The sequence below is a fragment of the Sorex araneus genome, chromosome 6, assembly GCF_027595985.1.
Source record: "Sorex araneus isolate mSorAra2 chromosome 6, mSorAra2.pri, whole genome shotgun sequence".
In the NCBI taxonomy this organism is placed as follows: domain Eukaryota; kingdom Metazoa; phylum Chordata; class Mammalia; order Eulipotyphla; family Soricidae; genus Sorex; species Sorex araneus.
Window position 1 is genome coordinate 152,973,870 of NC_073307.1, and position 25,538 is coordinate 152,999,407.

At 37.7% G+C, this 25,538-nt stretch overlaps 2 protein-coding genes across 2 annotated transcripts; one reads left to right on the forward strand and one right to left on the reverse strand.

The window, feature by feature from the left end:
* Nucleotides 1–4,259: 4,259 nt before the first annotated feature.
* Nucleotides 4,260–5,231, reverse strand: LOC101556138 (olfactory receptor 1094-like). Its single transcript, XM_012935941.2, has one exon. The coding sequence runs from the start codon at nucleotides 5,229–5,231 to the stop codon at nucleotides 4,260–4,262; it is 972 nt and encodes a 323-aa protein (XP_012791395.2).
* Nucleotides 5,232–20,858: 15,627 nt separating this feature from the next.
* Nucleotides 20,859–21,806, forward strand: LOC101552333 (olfactory receptor 8J2). The gene has a single exon (XM_004621740.2). It carries the CDS (start codon nucleotides 20,859–20,861, stop codon nucleotides 21,804–21,806), a length of 948 nt encoding a protein of 315 aa, XP_004621797.2.
* The last annotated feature ends 3,732 nt before the right edge of the window (nucleotides 21,807–25,538 follow it).

A 25,538-nucleotide genomic window follows, 5' to 3' on the forward strand; every position in this document is an offset into this window, starting at 1 on the left:
CGTATTCGATGTGCCAAAAACAGTAACAATAGGTCTCATTCCCCTGACCCTGAAAAAGCCTCCAATCATTGGGAAAGACGAGTAAGAAGAGGCTGCTAAAATCTCAGGGATGGGAGGAATAAAGACGTTACTGGTGCTCACTTTAGTAAATCAACGAACAATGGGATGACAGTGATACAGTGATGCATTTGGTAAAAAATATGGATTATATAAATATTTATATAATTAATTTAAATTTTTCATCATCATTAATGCTACATATATATATGTATATATATATATTTTTTAATTTTGGCCACACCCAAAACTGCTCAGAGCTTGCTACTGGCTCTGCACTCAGGATTTACTCTTAGTGGCACTTTGGAGGACTATATGGGGGACAGGGGTCACAACCATATCAGCTGCATGAAAGGCAAACACCTTACACACTTGGCTATCTCTCCAACCTTAAAAGTACTTATTAAAAGTAAAGATTTTTTCACTGTCCTCAATATAATTGAAATTAATTGTCTGTAGTTATATACTATATTCAGTATCCTAATTTTTCACATACTTATTCTTATAGCCTATTACTGAGTAACAATATTTATGTTATTCCCCAGGTTATTCTAATTTTCTTCATGATATAATCATCTAGTATGTTTTCCCAGAAACATATGAATAGAATGAAATAATGAATGTAGTTAAGCATTGAATGGAAAGAATAAGCTTATATACTACAATTTTCTGTACTTATTTAGTAGTGTCACATGAAAAGAAATGTGCTCTATTGCTCAAATGTATTGATATTTTCTTATGATGACGAATGATAAGACATTGTTGAAAGACATTCAGTGAAAAAAGCAATTTTAGGGGTCATATATATACATCCAGGAATCTAATAATTCTATGAATGTTTCTCACTAAAACTGTATTTTTGTATCTTTGCTTATGAAACTAAAATGCTTTGTGTGTAGTAAAAATGTAATTGTGCCAGATTTTAGCAGAGTGGTATTTATCACTTTATCACTTGTAAAAAACTAAAGCATGCGAAGGGGTGTGTGCACTCGCGGGCTCTCTGGGCAGCTCTGTCTCACCGCCCACATTGAGTGCTCTGGAGCCGCTGTGTATGGGCTGGATCTGGATGGCCGTTGGCCAAGGATAGGCAAGGGAAGAACAAGGACCAAGCTGGTTGCTGATTAGTTACCATTTATTCAATTTTCCATCTTTCTCATCTCCTGCACTCCCAGATCCATCCGTCCTCTCTCTCTATCTACTGCAGCATCTCTGTTTCTCTAGTCTCTCCTCCTACTTGTCTCTCCCACCTTGCCCTCTAGGCCACACCCAGTCAGGTAGCAAAATCAACATAAGAAAGCCCTTCCTGAGGGCAGGGCATTCCAAAGCCCTTCCTGACTCTTTTTTTCCTTTCCTTAGTCCAAACACTTATTAACATCTTAATACTAGCTATTTTTGTATGGACATAGCAAGAGATACATTGAGGCTTGCAAGGCAGCTCTCCTGGCAACATCTTGCCAGACTCAACTACAGCACTCAGGCCAGATTAATCATTTCTCACCCTAGCAGGGTCCAAATCTAGTTATCACTGTTTGGATCATGACATTTGTCCATGATCAAGCTCTTAACTTGTAGTTAAGCATTAGGCACTTTGGCCAGGCCCATCTCGATGCCAGGGTAGCACACAACTCACCTCTTGCCCTGGGTCTGTCTCGTCCCTCTTCAGTAAGGGCAGCTGAGGCTTAGGTCAGGAGAACAGATGCCCAGTAGGAAAATAACATGCAGAGTCAAATGACTCCCAAGTTACAAAAGCATAACATTTGCTAAGTCTTCCTGTGTTCATATAAAAAGGACATTGCTCTGAATAAACTATGCAAAGGACTCAAGGAGAAGAGAAAAGCAACATTTACAAGTCAGCAGAACACTAAGAAAGAAGCTACAAATAAACACAGAGGAATGGGAGCACTGTGAAGGGAGTAACCCAATAAACCTAAACTACCTGAGGCTATGTTATCCTACAATCACTGTCATCCCATTGTTCATTGATTGAGTTGAGCGGGTGCCAGTAACGACCCCATTTGTCCCAGCCCTGAGATTTTAGTAGCCTCTCCTTACTTGTCATTCCCAAAGATTGGAGTCCCTTCCAAGGTAAGAGAAAAGAGAACTGTTATTGTTACTGTCTTTAGCATATAAAATACTCCACGGGGAGCTTACCAGTTTCTGCTGTGCAGTGGTATTTATACACCAACCTAAATCCATCTGACCAAGAATACATACATAAAAATTCATTGCCTCCTTGAGCACTTATTTTTTTTCATCAAGATACAGATTCTAAGGTTCTACTAAGTTCTAAAATTCTTGCATTAAAGCAAATGGCCAATATTGAGAGAAAAAAAGAAAAGTGCCTGCAATAAAGACAGACGGTGATGGGGTGGTGGCACTGAAGGAAATTTGGGTCATTTACATTGGTGGTAGGAAATGGACACCTTGAACTGATTAAAGTTGGAGCGCTGTATCATTGTATCACTGAAACTTGGTCAGGAACAGCCTTGTTACTGTGTATCTCATGGCGATTCAATAAAACTAATACTACTAATAATAAAAATTATCACTGTATCACTATTATCCTGTTGCTCATCAATTTGCTCGAGCAGGCACCAGTAATGTCTTCATTGTGAGACTTGTTGTTACTGTTTTTGGCATATTGAATACGCTTGCCAGGTAGCTTGGTAGCTTGCCAGGCTCTGTTGTGCAGGAGAGATACTCTTGCTAGCTTACCGGGCTCTCCAAAGGGACGGAGGAATCAAATCCAGGTTGACTGTGCATAAGGCAAACACCCTACCCACTGTGCTATTTTTTTAATAGAAATTATTATTATTATTATTATTATTATTATTATTATTATTATTATTATTTTGCTTTTTGGGTCACACCCAGCGATGCTCAGGGGTTACTCCTGGCTTTGCACTCAGGAATTACTCCTGGCAGTGCTTGGGGGACCATATGGGATGCCAGGGATTGATCCCGGGTCGGTTGCGTGCAAGGCAAACGCCCTACCCGCTGTGCTATCGCTCTGGCCCCTAAAAGAAATTTTTAATAATTTTAATATCTTTTCATGTCCTTGGTGCTATTCTTTTTAATAATAAAATTAAAAGAAGAAAAATAAATGACAGGCCCAGAGAAATAGTGTATTGGGTAAGGCATTTGCCTTACACAAGGCTGACCTGGCTCTTGATCTCTGCCATATGATGATATGGTCCTCTGAGCACTCAGGTAGTGCAGAACCAGTAGTAACTCTGAGTATCGTCAGATGTGCCCCCCCAAATTAAATAAATAATAAATAAATAAACAGCAAAAAAAACCCAGAGAATTTTATTGCTATTCAGAAGTTACAGTCTAGTTTAATACTCTGAAATGTTCCAATTCATTACATTTTGATGTGTGAAAAATAAGACATGTTAAAAAATTTCCATAAAGTTACACAATTATCATTGATGTCTTTAAAAAATCATAAAATCAAGTTTCAAAGTGACAAGTCACATTGAATATGTGAAAAAATTAATTTCTGTTGAATCAAAAAAATATAACAACTCATCTTTACATTTTAATATTTTATTTAAACTTTAATGTTTTGTGAGCCACCTTATCTCAGCTGTAGCAGTAACCCTTGAAAATTAGAATCATATTTGCAAATGTTTAAGAAAAAACTGTTAAAAGTACATGAATTAAATTAATAATTTTGATATTATCACAAATATAAGCATCTATTTCAAATGATATTTGGTATAGTTCTTGCCTACAAGTTGCTACCAAAGAATCACACATTTGCACAAAAAATACTATGTTCATCGCCACCAGTGTTAACTTTTGTTACACGTCCAATATTTTCTCCTATCATTTCTCCAGCTCTGCCTCATGACAAAATTTATATTTAAAGTGACTAAAAATAAAATAATACTATTTGAAATGCCAATTAAATTACATAATTGTAACTTGGAAGTTGGAAATTTATTGTGGGTAAGTTTGAACACCATGAACAGCATAAAGAGGAACAAGTTATCTTTATTTGTAAAATGTTAAATTCAAAGTATGATCAACCCTTTCTTGGGAAATATTCTAGGATTCAGAGGAATGATTCACTGAAACAAAGATTATTTTCTGTTTATTGAGCATAGAATTGACATGCAGCAAGATGGACACGCAAATGCAGAATGACACACAGCATTCTTAGCAGTTTTCTTCAGTGCTAAAAAAACGTGCTTCACTTATAAACCAATTCCTCTCAACAATTTTCTCATGGCTTCCTTTACATCTTTGTTCCTTAAACTGTAGATGATGGGATTCAGCATGGGGATCACAATAGTATAAAATATTGACACTATCATATCATGACCTAAAGCATAGCTAGAACTTCTAGGTCGCACATACATGAAGAGAATTGTCCCATGATAAATTGACACTCCAGTGAGGTGAGAGCCACAAGTCGAAAAGACTTTTCGTCTTCCTTCAGCAGAACGCATCCTCAGAATCGCTAACAGGATGAAACCGTAGGAGATCAGAACAATCAGGATGGTGACTGCCTCGATGGAACCCACGAAATAGAAGAGCAGAATCTGGTTGGTGCGAGTATCAGAACAAGAAATAGCAAGAAGCGGGGGAATATCACAGAAGACATGCCTAATTTTATTGGATGCGCAGAAGGACAGGCTAAATGTAGCAAATGTATGTATACAAGAGTGCGAGATGCCACCGATATAGGAACCAACAATGAGTGACACATAGACTCTGGGTGACATGCTCACTGAGTACGTGAGAGGGTTGTAGATGGCCACATAGCGATCATAAGCCATTGCAGCCAGGAGAAAGCTCTCTGTAGACCCAAAAGTGACAAAGAGAAGCATCTGTGCTGCACAGCCATAATAGGAAATGGATTTGTCCTCTGACAGGAAGTTGACTAACATTTTGGGGGTGACAACTGAGGAATAGCAGGCATCCAAAAAGGACAAAACACTCAGAAAATAGTACATGGGGTTGTGGAGTCGGGAATCCCCGATGACCAACACAACCAGACCCAAATTTCCTACCAGAGTAAAGAGATAGATTGCGAGAAACAGTAAAAATAGCAAGACTTGAATCGCAAAATTATCTGTGAAGCCCATTAATACAAACACAGTGACTTCAGTCCCATTATTCGGCTGAACTCTGTGTAAATTTAAATCTGATGCCATCCCTGACATGTTAGGTTTTGTGTATATGTTCCAGAGGAAATGTTTTTGCAATTAGTCTCCGCAATTTTATCTACAAGATTTCTTTTGTAGCACTGAAAAATGTAGTAATGAGCATATTGGACTCTAGTTGTTGCATTTTACTATCTAAGAAAAAAAGTATTGATCTTGTTCAGTTGGTGATTGAATTTATCATATTAATGAAATTCTGTAATTATAGTTGATTTCTTTTCTAATTAAATATTTGTTACTTTTAGTTGTTGAAATATTATGTCATCTGAAATTCACGAAATAATTACTTTAGTAACAGTTCAAGTAAATATTACAGTAGGAATGACTTATCTGAGTACTAGCTATAGATTTTACAGAACATCTATGAAATGTCTTTATTATTCACAAATTGTTAAAACAATTTGATGTGTTAGCGAATGATATCAAATGAGATTGAATTGAATTACATTGGAAAAAACCTATAGAATAGTTTGATTATAAAATGATGCATATGTCTAGAATGTGGAAAATCAATTTTACATTTCAGCTTTTCATGCAGTTATGAGAAGCTTTAAAGATTATTGTATATGTCATTCACACATTGCTAACAAAACTATCAAATGCTCCTTTTTCTGGCAGTCATCCAGTTTCAGTAGTTTCTGTTTTAGGACAGAGGTTGACAAAACAGCAGACATTATCCTAAGTGATAAGTACACCTGTTTGAAAATAAAACAAAAAAAAACAGTGCAGCTGTGAGATTTTTTTTTCTAGATTCTGTGCAACAGAACTCAACACTCGACAGTATTATGGATGACCTCTTTTCTTTTCCCTCTCTTTCTTTTCTTTCTTTTCCATCTGTGTTTCTCAGAATAGATCATATTAAGCTATTCATTTTGGCATTGCAGTTTTGTTAGTTTTGTACTCTTGTCTTTTTAACTTGAATAACTTTTGGCAGCATTTCTCTTTCTAGCTATTATTCTCCCTAGAATCCTTTTCTATGTGATGCATTTCTGTTAATAGTAAATTTTATATGGGTCAGAGAGACAGTATAGTATATAGGGTGTGTGCCCTGCACAAAGTTGACCTGGATTTGGTCTCTGAGCACTGCCAGAAGTGACTCCCGATCCCAGAGCTGGAGTAAACAGATGTTTCCCCAAAACAAAAACAAACAAATGATTACATTATCAGTACACTATCATTGCTTCTGGAATTCATAAAACTGTGAAATGCATGTGATCTGCTAATAATGAGGTTATGTTTAGGATATTACCTTAAAAGATAAACATATTTTTGACACCAATCAGTGTTTGATTTCTGTGACTATTTCCCTTCCCATATGTGGTCTCATTCAGTTTCTCATTCAGTGGAACAGTTATAGAGTGAATGATTTAAAAAGCTTAAAGAGATAATTTAATTTAAATTGGAACCCCAATTATTAAGGTAGAATAAAATGCTTCATCATTCATATTTAGAAAGATGACAACGGATTGACTCAGATCTTAGTGAAAATAAAATTTTTAAAATAATTTTAAAAACTGCTTTCCAAAATCCTGTTGCAACTAAACTGGAGACTTTAAAAAAGGGTTAATGCTCATGGGTTGAAATATAGGAAGGTTTTCAAATTTTGAAAAGTAGAAAAAATTAACAATCTTTACACTATTGTTTAGAAGAGAGGAAATCTATATTTCTATTTTCACAGAAATATTTACATAAATATATCAGAACTTTCTAATGAGGAAACAAAGTTTCATTAAACTTAAATATGTTCATTTGAGTCTTATAAGTTTCCAGAGTAAAGAACACTGTCACTATCATCCTGTTACTCATCGATTTGCTCGAGCGGGCACCAGTAAGATCTCCGTTGTGAGACTTGTTGCTGTTTTTGCCATATCGAATACGCCACGGGTAGCTTGCCAGGCTCTGCCGTGCAGGCAGAATATTCTCAGTAGCTTGCTGGGAGGAATCGAACCCGGGTCAGCTGTGTGCAAGGCAAATGTCCTGCCCACTGTGCAATCACTCCAGCCCAAAGCACACCAGACATTACAATTATAAACAATGAAGTAAAAGCAACCTATACTAGAAATTGAAATAATATGGTCAATTTCTAACTTTTCTTTAATTCCTGAAAAGTTATGCATTGCTAACCAAGACACATAAAGAAAGAGCAATGCAACAAAGTACACCTTTCTTTGAATTTTTACAGTAACAAAAGTTTCTAAAGATGTCATTTTATAGTACAAATAAACATGAGTAATTGTTAAGGATTTGGAAAACTCTATTTCTATTTAAAAATTATATATTTTTGTCCTACATTTCTACTTTATATTTCTTTCTGTCTTTTTTCTCCCTCTCTCTTCAGACTCTCAAAATATTGAATTTTTAACAAAGCCTGATCGATCTTGAAGACTTCAGAAATCACTCCTCTTTCAGGGTTAAATATACAAAGATTCATACATCCATGGGAACAGTGTTTTAAAAACTGGATAGAATAATAAGGAAGCTATAATTGAAGCTACCATAGAGTATTGTGGGGCTGTAAGGGAATGTGAATTTTAAATGTATTGTCTAATTCAATTTATATATTAACTAAAAACCACGATTCAAGATCTGTCTATAGAGAGAAAAAACGGAAGCACACTTACACATGTTACTTATAAATATTCAATAGAGATTTATCTAATTTCTACTCAACCCTCTATCTACGTACAGCAACTCCATCTTGATATGTCATAGTACTAGAGCTCTTATCTCTTAAAAATCATAAAATTTAACATTGTTCATACGTTAAAAATTGATTCATTTTAAAGAAAGTAAGTAGACTATGATTTAAAAAAATTAACAAAGTTGCTTCAGAAATATTTTGCTTACTACTTAAATCAAATTAAATTATGTTTGTGTTCCTTCATAATAAAAATACTGAATCCATGATATTCTATCCCCAAATTTTATTGGGTTTTTTTTCACTAAACCATTTTATACCCTGACAATTATATTTTATCAAATAAATTGAAAACTTTTCATTGATAGCTTTAATGGTAAAATATGTAGGTATGTCTTTTATCTTCTCTGAAACATAATTTCAGTATTATGTGATTTAAATTTTAATATATTTTTTTATTAAGACAAATCCTTTTTCTTAAAGTAAAGGCATACAAACTAGTTTGAAAATAAAAAGGTTGTTTCTAAAACTTTTAATAAGTCACAAAAAGCATTTCCTCTTACCTGTTGAAATAAACTCGCTCAAGTGAGGTATGCTATGAATATTATGGATGTGGACTCATACCATCTTTTTGAGTACTTCTTAAAGTTCACAGTGATTCCCCAGGAGGACCACACACAAATTCTTTTCTTGGACTTAAAAATATAAATTTAAGTTCTTTTTATATTAAAGAAGCTAATGGCTCTGGATAATGAATTGTATGATGAAAATGACTGTGTAAATGCGCTTTGGCCTCTGGGCATAAAATGATCCCTTGGTGGAAAAAGAAAATAATGACTCTAGACTTATTTCTGGCATTAGCATTAATACCATTAAGTTCGTGACTAAAATTCTAAGAATTCCAGTTTTCTTTTTCTGGGAATATGACCTTTCTAAGTCTTTGGATATTATACAATCCTGGACATAACAAAATGTAATATAAAAATAGAATTTGCAGCAGAATTTAAAGTCATTTAATTAAAATTACTACATGTTTAGGGCTGGAGCTGTAGCAGAGTGGGTAGGGCGTTTGCCTCCCTCTCAGAGAGCCTGGCAAGCTACCGAGAGAATCCCACCTGCACAGCAGAGCCTGACAAGCTACCTGTGGCATATTCAATATGCCAAAAACAGTAACAGGAAGTCTCACAATGGAAACGTTACTGGTGCCCGCCAGAGCAAATCGATGAACAACGGGATGACAGTACTACAGCACTACAGTGCTACATTTTTAGAGGGCCTGTGAGAAAGTACAATGAGTAAGGTGCTCACCTTGCACAGAGTTGACCTGGGTTCGATTTTTGGGATCCCACATAATTCCAGAGCATGGTATGAAGTGATTCTTGAGTGAAGAGTCAGGAGTAACCCATGACCATCACTAGGTGTAGCCCCCTCAAAAATTTACTATATTTTTCACAGTTTTAAGATAGCTTAATTTGTATAAATAAATTTACTCACTGGCATCTTAATGTTGGAGATAAAAGATCTGTATCAGTATAGGAATTATTGCTGATCTAGAGAGATAGTACAGCTGGTAGGGTGCTTGCCTTGCATGAGATCCGGGTTTCATCTCCAGCACCCGATATAGACCCCCAAAGCTCACCAGGAGTGACCCATAAGTGCAGAACCAGGAGTAAGTCCTGAGCACACTTGGGTGTAGTCCAAAATTTAAAGGAATAGGAATTATTGACATGAGACATGGGGAGGCATATAGAAATCATTGATATTCTACATGATTTTTTTTTGGTAAAGTTAGATATAGGGCAGAGACAGTGGTCAGACAATTTCATCATCATGGACCTTGTCTTCTCTTATAGATCTCTTTCCAACCCATAAATAAAAACCTGACTATGTACATAATAAATTAGTGGGAAAATTTTGGATGTCTGGGCTCTGTTCCCCTTAAAGTTTTTTTAAACTAGCACATATGGATTAGTTATATCATTTAAATGTGACAGAAAAAGAAATCAAATGATGATGCAAGCATGAAGCTCAACTATGAAAAATAAATATGCTAATTAAATGCAATCCTAAATTGATATATGTATAGATTGATATTAATCAATTAATTAGTTTAGCTCCAATAGTTAACATACAGTTGCCCCACACAGATTTGAACAACTGTTCTTGTTGGAAGTAAACTATGAGTCTACAATGTATATAAAAGTCAAAAAATAAGAAATTATTTGGGAGAGTACCTTTGGAAAAAAAATAATTAGGAAGAGTTTAAAGATCAAATTTTAGGACTTACACTTAAAGTAATCAGGGGCTTGAGAAATAATACAGCATGAAGAAAGCTTGCTTTGTACTTGTACAACACAGATTTGATTACCGACATCCCATGTGATCTCCATGATCCCCACCTGGAGTGATCCCTGATCAGAGAGCCAGGATCCATCACTGAGCACTACCAGGTATGACCAGAAAACAAAAACCAAAAAGAGTGAAAAAAATGATAAAAGAGCAAAGTATTGGCAAAATGATGAATAAGTCAAACAGTATGGAACTATCAGAAGTACACAAATACATTGTTAATTTTGAGGGTGAGAGACTCCCTAGAGGTTCTTTTTATTATTATTATTAGTGTATCACCATTAGGTACAGTTATAGGCTTACCAACTTTCGTGCTTGCGTTTCAGTCACACAATGACCCAGTTCACATGCCTCCACCAGTGCCCATTTTCTACCACCAATGGTTCCAGAATCCCTCCCACCACCCCCACCCCTCCCTAGAGGTTCAAAGGGGTCTGAAGACCACTTCCAGTTATACTTGTCCAGGTATGAGGAGCTAATAGGGCAATAATACTGCTCTGCTCAAACCAGGCAATGATGAAAGATATAAATGGCATTGTATGGAGCATAGGCTGTTTAAAATAACTAGGTATCAAAGTTTGGGTAATGTGCCTGTCAGATATGCACTTCTGTCCCATCAGCAATATCTCTGGCTTACCAATAGATTTTTAATATAATTAAAGGGAAAAATTATCGAGGACAAACTATATTTTGAATTGACATCTGGTCTGCAAAATATATCCCACAAAAATAAGCATTGACTAAAACATTGATCAGCACACAGAGAAAAATCTTAAAATAAATATTAAAACTTGAAAATCCTAATACTAAAAATATTCTAGGGAACATGTAAGATATTTGCAATGTAAAACATAATTTCATTACAATTTCAGGGTAAATTTAAAATTACAGAAATCCTAGGTTTTACTTTATCATACTTGAAAGTTTCTATACAAAACACACAGCTGAAGAAATGAACAAATAAACCCCTATAAACATTTTTTGATAAGCAGTTATAAAAAATAATAATGTTTCTTGAATTATAAGAACTCCAAACAAAATTTTAAAATGGTTCAAAATGCCATGAATCTATACAGATATTTCACCATATAGCATACGTGGAAAAAAATAAAACCTCATGAAATATAGTTAAAATCATGTGCAGAGGAAATAACAATCACCTCACACTTTTAATTGAGTTACTGTGATTTACAGTTGTCAAGGATCGTTTTATGCGTGCATCATTCTAGCACCATATCCATCACCAGATTGTTTCTTATCTCTACCTTCTAAGAACCTACTAAGGACCCTTCCCACCAAGCGCCAGGTAAGTTTACTGATCTCACATGTATCAGAAAGTATCAAGTATAAATAATATAGTAATAATTAAGAGTACAGAGGCCAGATTGATAGTACAGTGGGTAAGACCACACTTGCCTTGCACATGGCAGACTGGTTTCATCCCTGGCACTACATGTGGTCCACTGCATGCTTCCAGGGATGAACTCTGAGCACAGAATGAAGAGTAAACACTGAGCATAGCTGGATGTGTCCAATTTCCCATCCCCCAATTTTTAAAAAAATAAAATCATTGACAAGAGAGTGTGAACATAGGAGGGAGAACAACTTGCACCCTCATGCATTGTTGGTGTCAATACAAATGGCATAGCTACTTTACATTTTCTTATAAAGTGATCCTTAGACTTATCATCTGCCTGAGTGATCATTTCCTGCTTTTCACCAAAAAGAGACAAAAATCAACAATGAACGTAAAGATCTGAATTCCACTGTAGACGATGTAAATCAGAGCTTGTCAAGCTCATTTGGTCTAACCCTTTCAGAAAAAATAAAATATATCATTCAGAACCCATTTCCCTCACCCTCAAAATTGATGTCATTTAAGTGAACAGCATGGCTCTTTCGATTTCTCTTTGGGTTACCTGAATAGCGTTCTCATCCTGTTTTTGTAGGGCTCAGGTCTCTGAGGCATATGTGCAGGAAGAATGGTGGAGGCGAAAAGATGTGCTCGGAGCTGGAGCTTCTTCGTCCTCTTAACCACTTCTTTGATGCTCTTGAAGGCTAGGAGTATCACGTTTCACTCAAGTGAGAGAAGGAATTTGGAGTTCCGACCTCCATCGAAGGTCAAGAATCAGGGACGCTGTCTTGTTTGCCAAGGCATCGGAAATCAGATGGGCCGGACATGTAATGTGATTCAGAGATGACCGGTGGACTAGAGCTATTACCGACTGGATTCCATGGGATGTCAAAAGACCACGTGGCAGCCCACCAGTGAGATGGTCAGACTTCATCAAAACCCTGAATGAAAGATTTGAGGCTCTTCCTGTTCCTGGAGCGAGCAGATATCACTGGGCTGCACTAGCACATGACAGGGAAAAATGGAGATGTTACTAGAGCTCACTTGAGTAAATCGAAGGTCAACGGGATGACAAGTGATACAAGTGATAAGTGAACAGAAAGGTCCTACTCCCACTCGACCTCAGCTGCACCAGCTATCTGGATAGTTACAGGACCTCTTGAATCATGCTCTCACCTATAGTGGGAAAAACTCATCTAGTCCGTCATCCATAGAATAAACTCACTGTGGTACGTCAACAGAACAGAATGTCTTTCAATACAAATTAAGAATAATACTGACAATACATTCAAGCAGACAAATGATTTTTAAATGTCTTAAGTGCAGTGGGGAGAATTAAATTAAATTCTACATATTTAAGATGGGGCTGGATAGTACAGCGGGTAGGGCATCTGCCTTGCATGCGGCCGTCCCTCTCAGAGAGTTCTGCAAGCTGCCAAGAGTATCCCGCCTGCAGAGCGGAGCTTAGCAAGCTCCCTGTGGCGTAGTCTATATACCAAAAACAGTAACAAGTCCCACAATGGAGATGTTACTGGTGCCTGCTCGAGCAAATCAATGAACAGGATGACACTGCTACTTGACTACGCTTATCTTATTTTGTAGGCAAAGAAAATTTTAAGAATGAGAACACATTCAGGTTGCCTGAAATGAATGCCAAATGTTCTATGCCTTAATAATGGTTATCCAATTATGTTTTATAGAATCCATATCAAAAACTATATATTGTGGGGCTGGAGCGATAGCACAGCAGGTAGGGCGTTTGCCTTGCATGCGGCCGACCCGGGTTCAATCCGCAGCATCCCATATGGTCCCCTGAGCACCGCCAGGAGTAACTCCTGAGTGCAAAGCCAGGAGTAACCCCTGTGCATCGCCGGGTGAGACCCAAAAAGCAAAAAAAAAAAAAAAACAACAACAACAACAAAAACCTGTATATTGCATAAATTAACACTGCTTTAGAATAGACCTGTTCTTTCAAAGGAGTGATATCAACCAGAAGAGCGTACCTGGAGAGGTAAGTTAAGTTATGTGCTCAAGAGAGACCCTGGGTTTCTCCAGCGTGGAGAGAGCTGAGGTACACACCTCAAGAGGGGAGAGGCAAACTGCACATGCGCAATGTGAGCCCGGCAGCCTGGTCATAGACAACTTGGGCTGGCAATACCTGAGTGCTCTTTCTTTTAGCTGCTTTAGCATTAGTAACAGAGAAATTTCTTCAAATTCACAAATCCTTGGTGTTATTATGTCCCAATAATTTATTATCAGAGGTCCCCTAAATATGCCTGCTTCAATATTTATTCATGTGTCGACAAGATGTATACATATATATTGCTCTGTAGCACTATCATCCGCTTGTTCATCGATTTGCTCGAGCAGGCACCAGTAATGTCTACATTGTGAGATTTGTTGTTACCGTTTTTGGCTACCATGGGTAGCTTTACCCAGCTCTGCTGTGCAGGTGGGATACTCTCGGTAGCGTGCTGGGCTCTCTGAGAGGGACAGAGGAATCAAATCCAGGTCGACTGCATGCAAGGCAAATGCCCTACTCGCTGTGCTATTACTCCAGCCCACATATATATTACATCACTGTCACTGTCACTGTCATCCCATTGCTCATCGATTTGCTCGAGAGGGGACCAGTAACGTCTCTCATTGAGAGACATATTGTTACTGTTTTTTGGCATATCCAATACGCACAGGTGACTTGCCAGGCTCTGCCGTGCGGGATCCATACTCTCGGTAGCTTGCCAGGCTCTACAAGAGTGGCAGAGGAATCGAACACGGGTCGGCCGCGTGAAAGGTGAACGCCCAACTGCTGTGCTATCGCTCCAGCCCCATATATTACATAAATATAAATATGCGTATATTTATTGTTCATATATTATTTTACTGTTCCGTCTTGCTTGCATGGCTCTGGTTTTGTGTTTTTGCTTTTTGTTTGTTTGCTTGCTTTGGGGTCACACCTCCTGGCTCTCTGCTCAGGGACAAGCTCCTGGTGGACTCGAGGACCATAGGGGAAGCTGTTGGATAACATTGGGTTGTCTTGCTGCTCCCACAGGGAACTCAAGGTTTATTGAGCCACTCCCACAACAGTGCAACCCTGGCACACCCAATTCCATCAGGCACTAATAATCCTGTATCGCTTTTCTCTTTCCTTTGTATTATTTAGCAATGTTCATTTTGTATAGACACAGGAACACAATTGATGCAATGCTTCATAACATGGGGGTTAATTGACTCCAAAATAATATTTAGTCCTTAGGTATCCATATTTACTTGGCTTAAGCCTCAGTTGTCCTTAGTTCCTAGCACTCCAAGAGCAGGATTTTGACAAGGGACTGGATGGACCCATGGCAAGTTGTGAACTACTCTGGCATTGAAATGGGCCAGGCCAAGAGCCATAATACTTAGCTATAAGTTAGGAGCACGGTCATGGACAAACTCGATCATAACCCCCCAAAAAAGTAACTGAATAAGGACCCTGTGGGGTTAGGAAAGTCTAACCTGGCCTAAGTGCTGTGGTCTAGAATATATAGCTAGATGTCCCCAGGAAGAGCCAAATTTTAAGCTTAATATATCTCTTACTGTGTTCATACAAAGTGACATTGCTAGAAATATTAAAGAAGAAATTACTATGACTGTTCAAATGGATTACTAGCAGAGAAAAGTAGAAAGCAATACATCTGGATGGGAACTCAATCTTGAGTGGATCTCCTAGTAATCTGGAGTGCTGAACCCCCAAGTGAGATTTTGTCCTTGAGTTAATCTCCTGAAGATGTGGCTTTACCTCTCTCTGTTGTTAGGACAAAGTTCAACCCCATCTTTGTATCCCCACCCTTCATGATTTCTATATAACTATGCTGTAAGGGGAAGAGCCTGGCTAGTTTGGAAGAGCTTGGCAAGCTCCCCGTAACATATTCAATATGCCAAATACAGCAGCAATAAAAAGGTCTCATTCTCTTGACCCTGAAAGAACTTCCAATCATTGAGAAAGACAAGTAAGGGGAGGCTGTTAACATCTCAGGGCTGGAATGAATGGAGACGTTACTGGCGCCTGTTTGAGCAAATTGATGAACAACAGAATGACAGTGATCCAGGGATGCTGGAAGGGGTAAGAGAGGAGCTATGTGTTAAAGAGGAGATGCTGAAGATGCTGAAGACTAGACGCTGAAGACTACAATGTTGGGGATGAGAAAATCGAAAGAAGAAGTTGAAGACCAGAAGAACTGGGACTTTGAAGATTTTGGGACTAGAAGAAGAACCAGGTGATGATGATGATGACTGGAAATAGAGGGTTATGAGACTACAATGAGATTAGGAAGAAGAGATAATGAAGGAGAGGGCTGTGAGGTCTACGAGGAGACTATGATGATGAAACTCTGATGACCAGTACCACTACCAAAACGAAGACCACGACTGTGCCGTGAGGGGGGAGATCGGACTATGCTGGGGAGAAGAGAGAAGTAAATCAACTACCAATCAGCTGGCTTCCTGTTTCTACGTTCCCATGATCCTTCACCCGTCATCTGCCATAGCCATGGATGGGCCTGAGGAGGTGGCTCTTGGCCACCAAATGTTTGAGTCCCCCATGGGCCCATCAAGCCTTTTTTCTCTAGAAACTTACAGGATGCTGTAGATGGAACCTGGTTGGCTGCTTACAAGTGCCCTACCCACTATACTATCACTTCAGTCCCAGCTTGCATGTTTTCTGAAATACTGGATATCGTTGCTACCTTTTACCTCTGTAGGTGTGACTTTTTTCCTCCAACATTTTTCATATTTATTTTCTTTATATTTTATTTTGGACTGGAGTGATAGCACAGTGGATAGGGTGTTTGCTTTGCACTTGGCCAACCCAGGTTTGATTCCTCCATCCTCTTGGAGAGCCCGGTAACCTACCCGAGAGTATCCCACCTGCATAGCAGAGCCTGCCAAGCTACCCATGGTGTATTTGCTATACCAAAAATAGTAACAAGTCTCACAATGGAGACGTTACTGGTGCCCAATCGAGCAAATCAATAAACAACAGTACAACAGTGCTATATTTTAGTTTATACAGTTTAAAAATAATTAAAAATACAGCAAAAAATAATTTGGTTTTGATTTTTTAAATTTTTTTGGTATTCCTCTCTGATATATAATAGCTTCACCCTTCAGGTAGGGGGTTAGAGCTCAGGACTGGGGCTCTAACCCAGAGTTTCATACATGCAAGGTCTTTATTCCAGTACTGTGAGTTCTCTCCTCTCTTCTTGTTTGTTTCTTGATTTATTATTTTTGATACTCTCTGAGTTTCCCTCACCTTACCTGGGGCTTGGCATCTGACATTAATTTCAGATAACTCTGTTATAATCATTCAATTTTTTCCCTTTTCTGTATCCTTATAGAGACTATTATTTTAAAATCATCCGTGTAATTTTGCATTCTTATGTTTCAGTGTTTCTGCTGACAGATCCCCAATTCAGAGAATATTTGTTCTCACAGTCCACTAGCAAACTTATCAAAAGTTTTTTCACTTTAGTAGTGTTTTCTACTTTTAACATTTACTTTTTTGTTTTGGGATTTCCATCATCTGTTTCTTCTTACATTCTATGTACTTTGCTTATTAGAATTCATGGCATATTAATCATAATTGTTAGAAAAAATGTCTGATATCTAATAGGTTTGCCCTTCACCAAAAGTCACCACCAGCCAATTAATGCCTTTCATTCCTGTCTCCTCCACTTTTTCCCCCAGTGGTAGCCATCATTCTGTTGCCAGTCTGATTGTTATGCAAAATGTATTATGGTATTTTCTTCAGAAGGATAAGAATGGAGGCTTTACACTCAGTTCTACTCTGAACATTCATATTAAAATTAAACTTTGGGGAATAGTCACATGTTCTCTGATGGGTTTTCCCTATTCTAAGGCAGACACATTTTTCAGATAACAAAGAGTAATATTGTTGCTTGGTATTGTTATCCAACTGGATCACTTAGAGAGTCTCATTTTCATCTACACATTTTTCACTCTGGGTAAAATCTTGCATGGAGAATTGACTAATGAGCATGCAATTGGTCTTTCTTTCCCAGAGGGGTACCAGACCTTTACCTGGGAATTATGGCATTCATGTTCAGGGATGGAGGTCATAAACAAACATCTATCTGCGTGAAGATCTTCAGGGATTTCAGACAGCTTAAAAGCCTTTAACATGAAGCTTTGTGCTTCTTGCAGCAAGCTTGGGAGTGAATCTCAGCAGCCCTCTGTGCACAGGTGGGTTAAGCCAAATTCTAATTGCCAATCCTTGATGTGAGAACCCACTATCTTAGAAGCTCTATCAATTCAGGACCAAAATTATTTCTGCTTTATTCTCTGTTTTAAAGTGATTCCCATCACTCCACTGATTCATGGATGTAAGGGCAATATGACTTGAACAATAGTGCCCGGCATCCCCCCTGATAAAATTGACTGCTTGAGTGTTTGTCAGAGAAAAGAAAAGTCATCGTGAAGTACTAAAATACAGAGAGGAATATTTTGCTTTCTATGATTTGACGGAATGAGTAAAATCCAAAAAAAACATATCAGATCGAAAGCTTGTTAAGTGTTAATGACATATGTGTTCTCCCCAAGAACTATCTACTAAATTATTTACCATCAATAGAAATAAGTTTCTGTCCTTCTCATTATTTACACTACAATGGGGGGCTAAATCCTAAGGAGGAGAGATTTCTGATGTCAACAACCAGTGTCCATGCTTCTGAAAACTGTGGAGACACGAAATCTTCAGTGTCTGTCTCTAATATACTTCACATACAAGTAAATTAAGGGATTGATTAGAACAGTTCTTGAAATTATGTCATAAATGAATTAGAAATTATTTTTAGTATTTTACATCTAAATTTTACAATTAAAATTAGGCATATTTATTTATTTTTACTAAGAGAGTAGTATTTTTATAGCCGCTTAAGATATTGATTTTCAAAGAAAACTTGAGAAAATATTTCTAAATATTTGTAAGTAATTAAAATGGCTCCTGTTAGATATGAATAAGAAATTAAACAATATTGTGAAGAAATGGCAGAAAAATTTGTTATGCCTGACAGAAACTTTTAGTTATGTATACATAAAATAAAAAGCAATTCTAGATTTACTATTAGTTCTATCACAGCAGAAGAGGAACCTAGTAATAGAGAATATATGCAATTAATTTTCTTTTCAAAAGTTCATTTTACAAATTAACCATTCAGCAAATAATTGCTGTTTTTTGCTCTTGTTAAATTATGGACTTTTTGTTGTATTTTAATAAAGTTGGTGAAACATGTAATATTCCCTCAATGAATAAACAGAAAATGTTTGAGTCAAAGTGAGTTTTACCATACTGTGTTTCATAAGTTGATCTACACAATTTCTTTAAAACTATTGCAAGAGACAAGAAAAACAGATATCTGTGACCTTCTCAGGAATATATTTGATGTATGCAATACAGTATCATTAAAACAAATACCATAATTTTCAGAATAATAAATTTTACTTGCTTATAAACTAGATATAACTTCCAAATTTTCATATAATATAAAATTATACTTTGCCTACTATTTCCATTTTAACTTTAAAATCCTTCAGTTAGGTAAAATGAGCTAATGGTATCATATTAAATATTAGTCAAATACACTAAAATAACAAATATGACCACCAATTATTTTGCATGCATTATTACAGGCTCTGTGCTAGCATAATTTACAATACTAAATAATTTACACAATATGTACTATGAAAACATCTTCAATGCAGATAACTTAGTAATTAATGAACAACCAATTAATAAAACCAAATGGAAAAGACACAAAACAGCATAAAATTGTACCATTGGTAAATATCTTATAATCATTAATATAATATAATATCATTGAGGCTCAGTTGTCTTAACCAATTCAGAAATGATTATAACTACTAATATTTCATCTCTTTGGACACTCTGGTAGTGGTGTGGTCATTATATAAAAATGCTTTGCAAAGCTCCAGGCACAGAAAATTTGCCATGGTTAATAACATTCTCATTCTCCTCTCATTATTCTTCTAGTCAGATAAGAGAAAATAATCAAACTTTGTCAAATCAAGATGAACAGATGGTAGGGCAGGACTAGCTTACTGATGAGAAGAAAGAGAATGTGGTTATGAAAATTCAACATTTCTGAATGATAAGAATTGAAGGTATTCATTGAAGGCTTGTCAGATGAATGGAATGAGAGCTATGGTACTGTGCTGAAGGTTTCCTGTGAAATACTGAGACTCTCAAAGATGCTGGTAAGGTCGGGCTGGAAAGGAGGTGACTGAATAAAAAAATAAATTAGTTTAATGTTAAAAGCAGTGGCAAAGTGATCAGTGAGTGGTTTCCTATTTCCTGATCACACCTGGGGGGCTCCCTGCCCCCTGCCAAAATGAAGAGGCCACTCTCATTAGCTCTTTCATCTTTAGAAAAATGCACACATACATGCAGAAACATGTGTGTCTGCGTATAGTTTAATGCATACTTGTGCTTTTACTCATGCAATATCTCATTTCATTATGACTAATATAAAAATATGACTTTAGTACATATAATGGACTGGAGCAATAGCACAGCGGGTACGGCATTTGCCTTGCATGCGGCTGTCCCGGGTTCGATTCCTCCATCCATATCGGAGAGTTGGCAAGCTACCAAGAGTATCCTGCCCGCATGGCAGAGCCTGACAAGCTACCTGTGGCATATTCAATATGCCAAAAACAGTAACAACAAGTCTCAAATGGAGACATTTCTGGTGCCTGCTCGAGCAAATCGATGAAAATACAGTGATGACAGTGCTACAGTGCAGTATATATATAATGTGTTTTATGCATATCTTCTCGTATGCATTTATCCTCCTCAATATCCAACAATGAACAGATTGGTGACTAGCTCTATAAGAAACTGCAATTTGTCTCTGGGGAGTTCATGTTGCTGGATGTTGTAAAAATTGGCAAAAAAAAAAAAATGACCCCTGAAATTTTAAGTGATTGTGAACAAGTTAAATCAGTTTATTTTATTTTATTATTTCACTGTCAGAGCCGTACTCAGAAGTGTTTATTAGGGAATCACTCCTGACTGTGCTGGAGCTTGAACCCAGGTCAGCAGAGTGCAAGGCAAACACCCCAAGGTGGTGTACCATCTCTCTGGCCCGCAAATCAGCTTGTCTAAATAAAACATTGAACAATCTGGCATCTCCCATCAAAGCAACTGGAATGTTTTCTGAACGTCTTTTTCGTTCTTCCCTTCAAAAAGATGGAAGCGGCAAAATAAATGGCTCCCGGGAATGTCACCAGAGTGACGGAATTCATTCTCATGGGCGTCTCGGACCTTCCAGAGCTCCAGATTCCTCTTTTCTTCGTGTTCCTGGTCATCTATGGGCTGACCGTGGCAGGCAACATGGGCATCATCACCCTCACCAGCGTGGACGCCCAGCTCCAGACGCCCATGTACTTCTTCCTCCGCCACCTGGCTATCATCAATCTCGGCAACTCCACGGTCATCGCCCCCCAGATGCTGGTGAACTTCCTGGTGACGAGGAAAACCATATCTTACTACGGGTGTGCCGCTCAGCTGGGCGGGTTCTTGGTGTTCATCGTGGCTGAGATCTTCATGCTGGCTGCCATGGCCTATGACCGCTACGTGGCCATCTGCAACCCCCTGCTCTACCTGGCGGTGGTGTCCCCGCAGGTCTGCTTCCTCCTGGTCTTCCTCACCTACCTCTACAGCCTGACCACAGCGCTCACCGTGTCCTCCTGCGTGTTCTCTGTGTCCTACTGCTCCAACAACGTCATCAATCACTTCTACTGCGACAACGTCCCTCTGCTAGCCTTGGCCTGCTCGGACACCTACATTCCCGAAACCGCCGTGTTTACCTTTTCCGGGACCAATCTGTTCTTCTCTATGATTATTGTCCTAGTGTCCTACTTCAACATCGTCCTGGCTATTTTGAGGATCCGGTCCGCAGAGGGGCGGCGCAAAGCCTTTTCCACCTGCGCTTCCCACATGACGGCTGTCACTGTGTTCTACGGCACGCTGCTCTTCATGTACCTGCAGCCTAGGACCAACCACTCCTTAGATACTGATAAGATGGCCTCGGTCTTCTACACCCTCGTGATACCCATGCTGAACCCCCTCATTTACAGCCTCAGGAACAAGGATGTGAAGGATGCGCTGAAAAGATTCCTGAATAACCCGTGTCAATCACTCAATCGAATATAAAGTTGAAACCACAGCCATTTACAACAGTTTCATTTGGGTCTGAAAATCTGGCTGCTAAGTGAGAGGCCAACATGACATAAGGTGTTCTCTTATTCTTAGTAGAAAAAAATGTAACCTTGAATTCCAAACTCAAACACCAAAGCTTGCACTAAAAAAAAAAAAAATTGCATCATTTTTGATATTGCATTTGATTATGTGTTTACTATGGGAGGAAAATCATAATTTGAAAATGTACACAATTCGGATTACAATGGAATTTTGCAAAAGGTTTATATACTTTCTGAATCAAGAAGAGAATACCTGATAATCTGGAGAGGAATGTAAGAATCTTTCTAGAGAACATGTCCCAAATCCAGCCAACCTGCTTGTCACAAATATATTTTGTTCAAATATTAAAAGTAACATTTCATTTTCAGAATTTTATTATCAATTTATCAAACTGTCTAGTTCCATTTTTATTTTATAATTAAATTATTTTTTTTTCCTTTTGGGTCACACCCGGCGATGCACAGGGGTTACTCCTGGCTCTGCACTCAGGAATTGCCCCTGGCTGTGCTCAGGGGACCATATGGGATGCTGGGAATCGAACCCGGGTCGACCGCGTGCAAGGCAGACACCCTACCCGCTGGGCTATCGCTCCAGCCCCCAATATAATTAAATTTTTTATAACAAGAAAAAATAAGATTTTAGGGAAAATTAAAAATGAAAGAAAATGTTTCAAGTACATAGAGAAATAGGACATGTGACAAAGTAGGTAAAAATATTTAAAAGAGAATTCTAATTTTTCATTCCTCTTCTTTGATAGACATTCACAATGTATGATAACCATTCACATGGGACATATAATTATTCCTATAATATCCTCATACTAAACATTGTTTCAAAGAGTTCATAGTCTTTGTTATAAAAGCTTAATGATTAGCAGCAGTTCTGTTAACATTTATTGTGTTTGATGTGAAGTGTATTTTGGCAAAAAATAAAAATTCCCAGTCATTGCTCCCAAAGTGACATTAGTTCTCAAGGGCACACATGGATAAAAAAATATCAATAGTCACAGGTACATATGTATGCCTTTATATAAACATACATATATACACACACACACACACACACATATATATATATATATATATATATATATATAGCTTGTTATCATAGAGTGGAGTAAAGGACTGTGAACTTGGTGAAAAATGAAAGTGATGTTTGTATTTATAATATTGTTAGATCACTCATGAACAAGCTGAATGGAACTGTTTGGTGATTTATATCCTAACTTGAGTGATAGAGAAGCCAAATTATTGGAAACAAAGTTTCACTCTTTAATGGGTGTTTTTTATCTCCAGGAACAAGTAGAGATAGACACACTCTTGTCTGTGATGGCCATTTCTGGTTTCAAGGAACAATTTTTCAATAACTTGATTGTATTATAATAATATTTCAAGGTTTGACTGCTTCATTTTTATAACTGAAAATATGGAAAGAATATGCCTTACCTTATGTTTGCTCTCAGTTTTTGTTCTCACTTTTTGGTGTTTGTATTTCACTTCTTCAACCTAAATACTTTCAGGTAAATAAGTTTATTTCTGGCAGAAAATGGTTCTTTTGGAATTCTGTGAGATGAATTGGAGAAACAGGACTAAACACATTTCTACCAACACTATACATTTTATTTCGCTTTAATTATTATTCATTTGACTTGAGATCATATTTAACAGTTTTTGGGGTCTGCTCTGTGTGCTTAAAGTTCCTCCCAGAAGAACCCAGGAGACTATGCAGTGCCAGGAATTGAACCTGGACTTCTCACATGTTAAGTATCCTTTGTGTGCACTTCTTCCATTTAACTATTGCTGCCCTCCTCACATGCACAATTACTTAAGTGGGTTAGATTCAAGAGTGAAAAGTGTGTCGTGCTTTCTACCTTTTAATTTGATGAAAATATACACATTTTCTAAAATGTAATTATGCTGTCACTGTGTTCATTTTCTATAAAATAATACAATTTAGTAGGTTCATACACAATAAAGTGAATATTCCATAGTTCCGGAAGTCAGGCATCTAAAACAAGTCTCAGAGGGCTAAAATCAAGGGTTCAGCAAGCTGGTCCCTGTAGAATCCAGCAGATCTCTTGCCCTTCTAAGTAGATTGTCGTGCTCTGTCTTCTGTGGAGGACAGGTGAGAAGCTGGCCAGCAGCTACTGTAGCCCGTCTCCGGGAGAGCTCGACTGGGACGGGTGAAAGTCTCTCCTGAGGGACCTGTAAAGGTGAAAGGGTTAGGGAATGACTCAAGACTCGTGAGGGTCTAGAGCGTTTATTCAAGGCAGAGTTGATGCTTATATACTTTGCAGGGGGATTGAGAAACTCGTAGGTCACGTACACAACGTACACAGCAGATGGGCAGTGAAGATAGGGGGCTTGTGCGTGTAATCATTAACTTACACATCCTTGACAATTGTATTGATCAGAGTGAGAGCAGGAACAGAGCTGTCAGCCCTAACTGTTTTCATTGTGGCTCAATATCCTGTTAGCGGGGGCTCGTGAACGTCTGTTTTCAGTCCCTCTATTGAGGCAGGCGGAGGTCATGCAGAGATCACAAGCTGTGGGGGAGAGGGGCCTAAGACTTCTCGTCCACGGCTCCCCACAAGTAGATGACCACCTACAACCCCTGGCGTGTTCTTCCCTCCACCCAGAAATCCCATCATGATGATGCCACTTCCCCTCTCATGCCCCTTCTCTGACTTCGGTTCTCTTTCCTCATCTCTCCCGAGTGAATATGTTGAGTCTAGCCAGATCATTTAGGATGCATCCTCATTTCATGTCCTTAATTTAATCACATCAGTAAATCTTTTCCCTAATAGGCTATCTGTTTACAGGACCTTCAGTTTAGATTAGGGCATCTTTGTAAGGAATAAGAAACACCTTATTTTGTCTAAAATAACTATCTCTATTTGGAAATATCTTGCAAAACATTTGCAATCTGAAATCTTTCACTTTTCTCATGCATTGATACTTTATAAAGTCTCACAAAAGCATACACATTCTATACCTTTTGAGTCCAAAATTTGTGTAAAACTATACACAAGATACTCAAACCTCTCTAAGTAAAAGATAAACAAAATAATTTATAAGTAAGTTTCAAAAACTAACCAAGTATACAGAAGTAAATATATGAATTTACACATTGAATATTACACATTTATCAGAAAGGTTAAATCAGCTCTGTCAACTCACAGGCAGATACATTAGTCAGATACAATTTTCAACAAAATAAGAGAATAAAAAAATAATGGAGCCATTAGCTTTGATCTCCTAGAGGTCAATGCCTACCCTCCAGGACTTTCAGTCAATCAAATTTCTATGTTATGCCTATGTGAGTATTCAGTCTGCCCATAATATTTTTGTCAAAACAAAGAGCAAAAATCTTTCTGATGTTAATGGAATAGGTGATTCAAGTGAAAAAAAATGAAGCAAAACCCTTGAGCATGCTCTTGAATTTTAGGAAAACTTAAAAGATAACCATGGTTGAGGGGCTACTTGTTTAGTTATGTGACAGAAACAATAAGACTTCAATGCCTAATCTAAGGGTGACATGGACAGGAAGCTTTGCATGTAGGTAATTCTTTGATGTGATGTAATGAAACATTCAGGTCATGAAAATAAGAAAATCCATCAGCTTTTTCAAGATCAGAATGAGTAAATAAATGGCACTTTAAATTTATAATCTTACCAAATTACT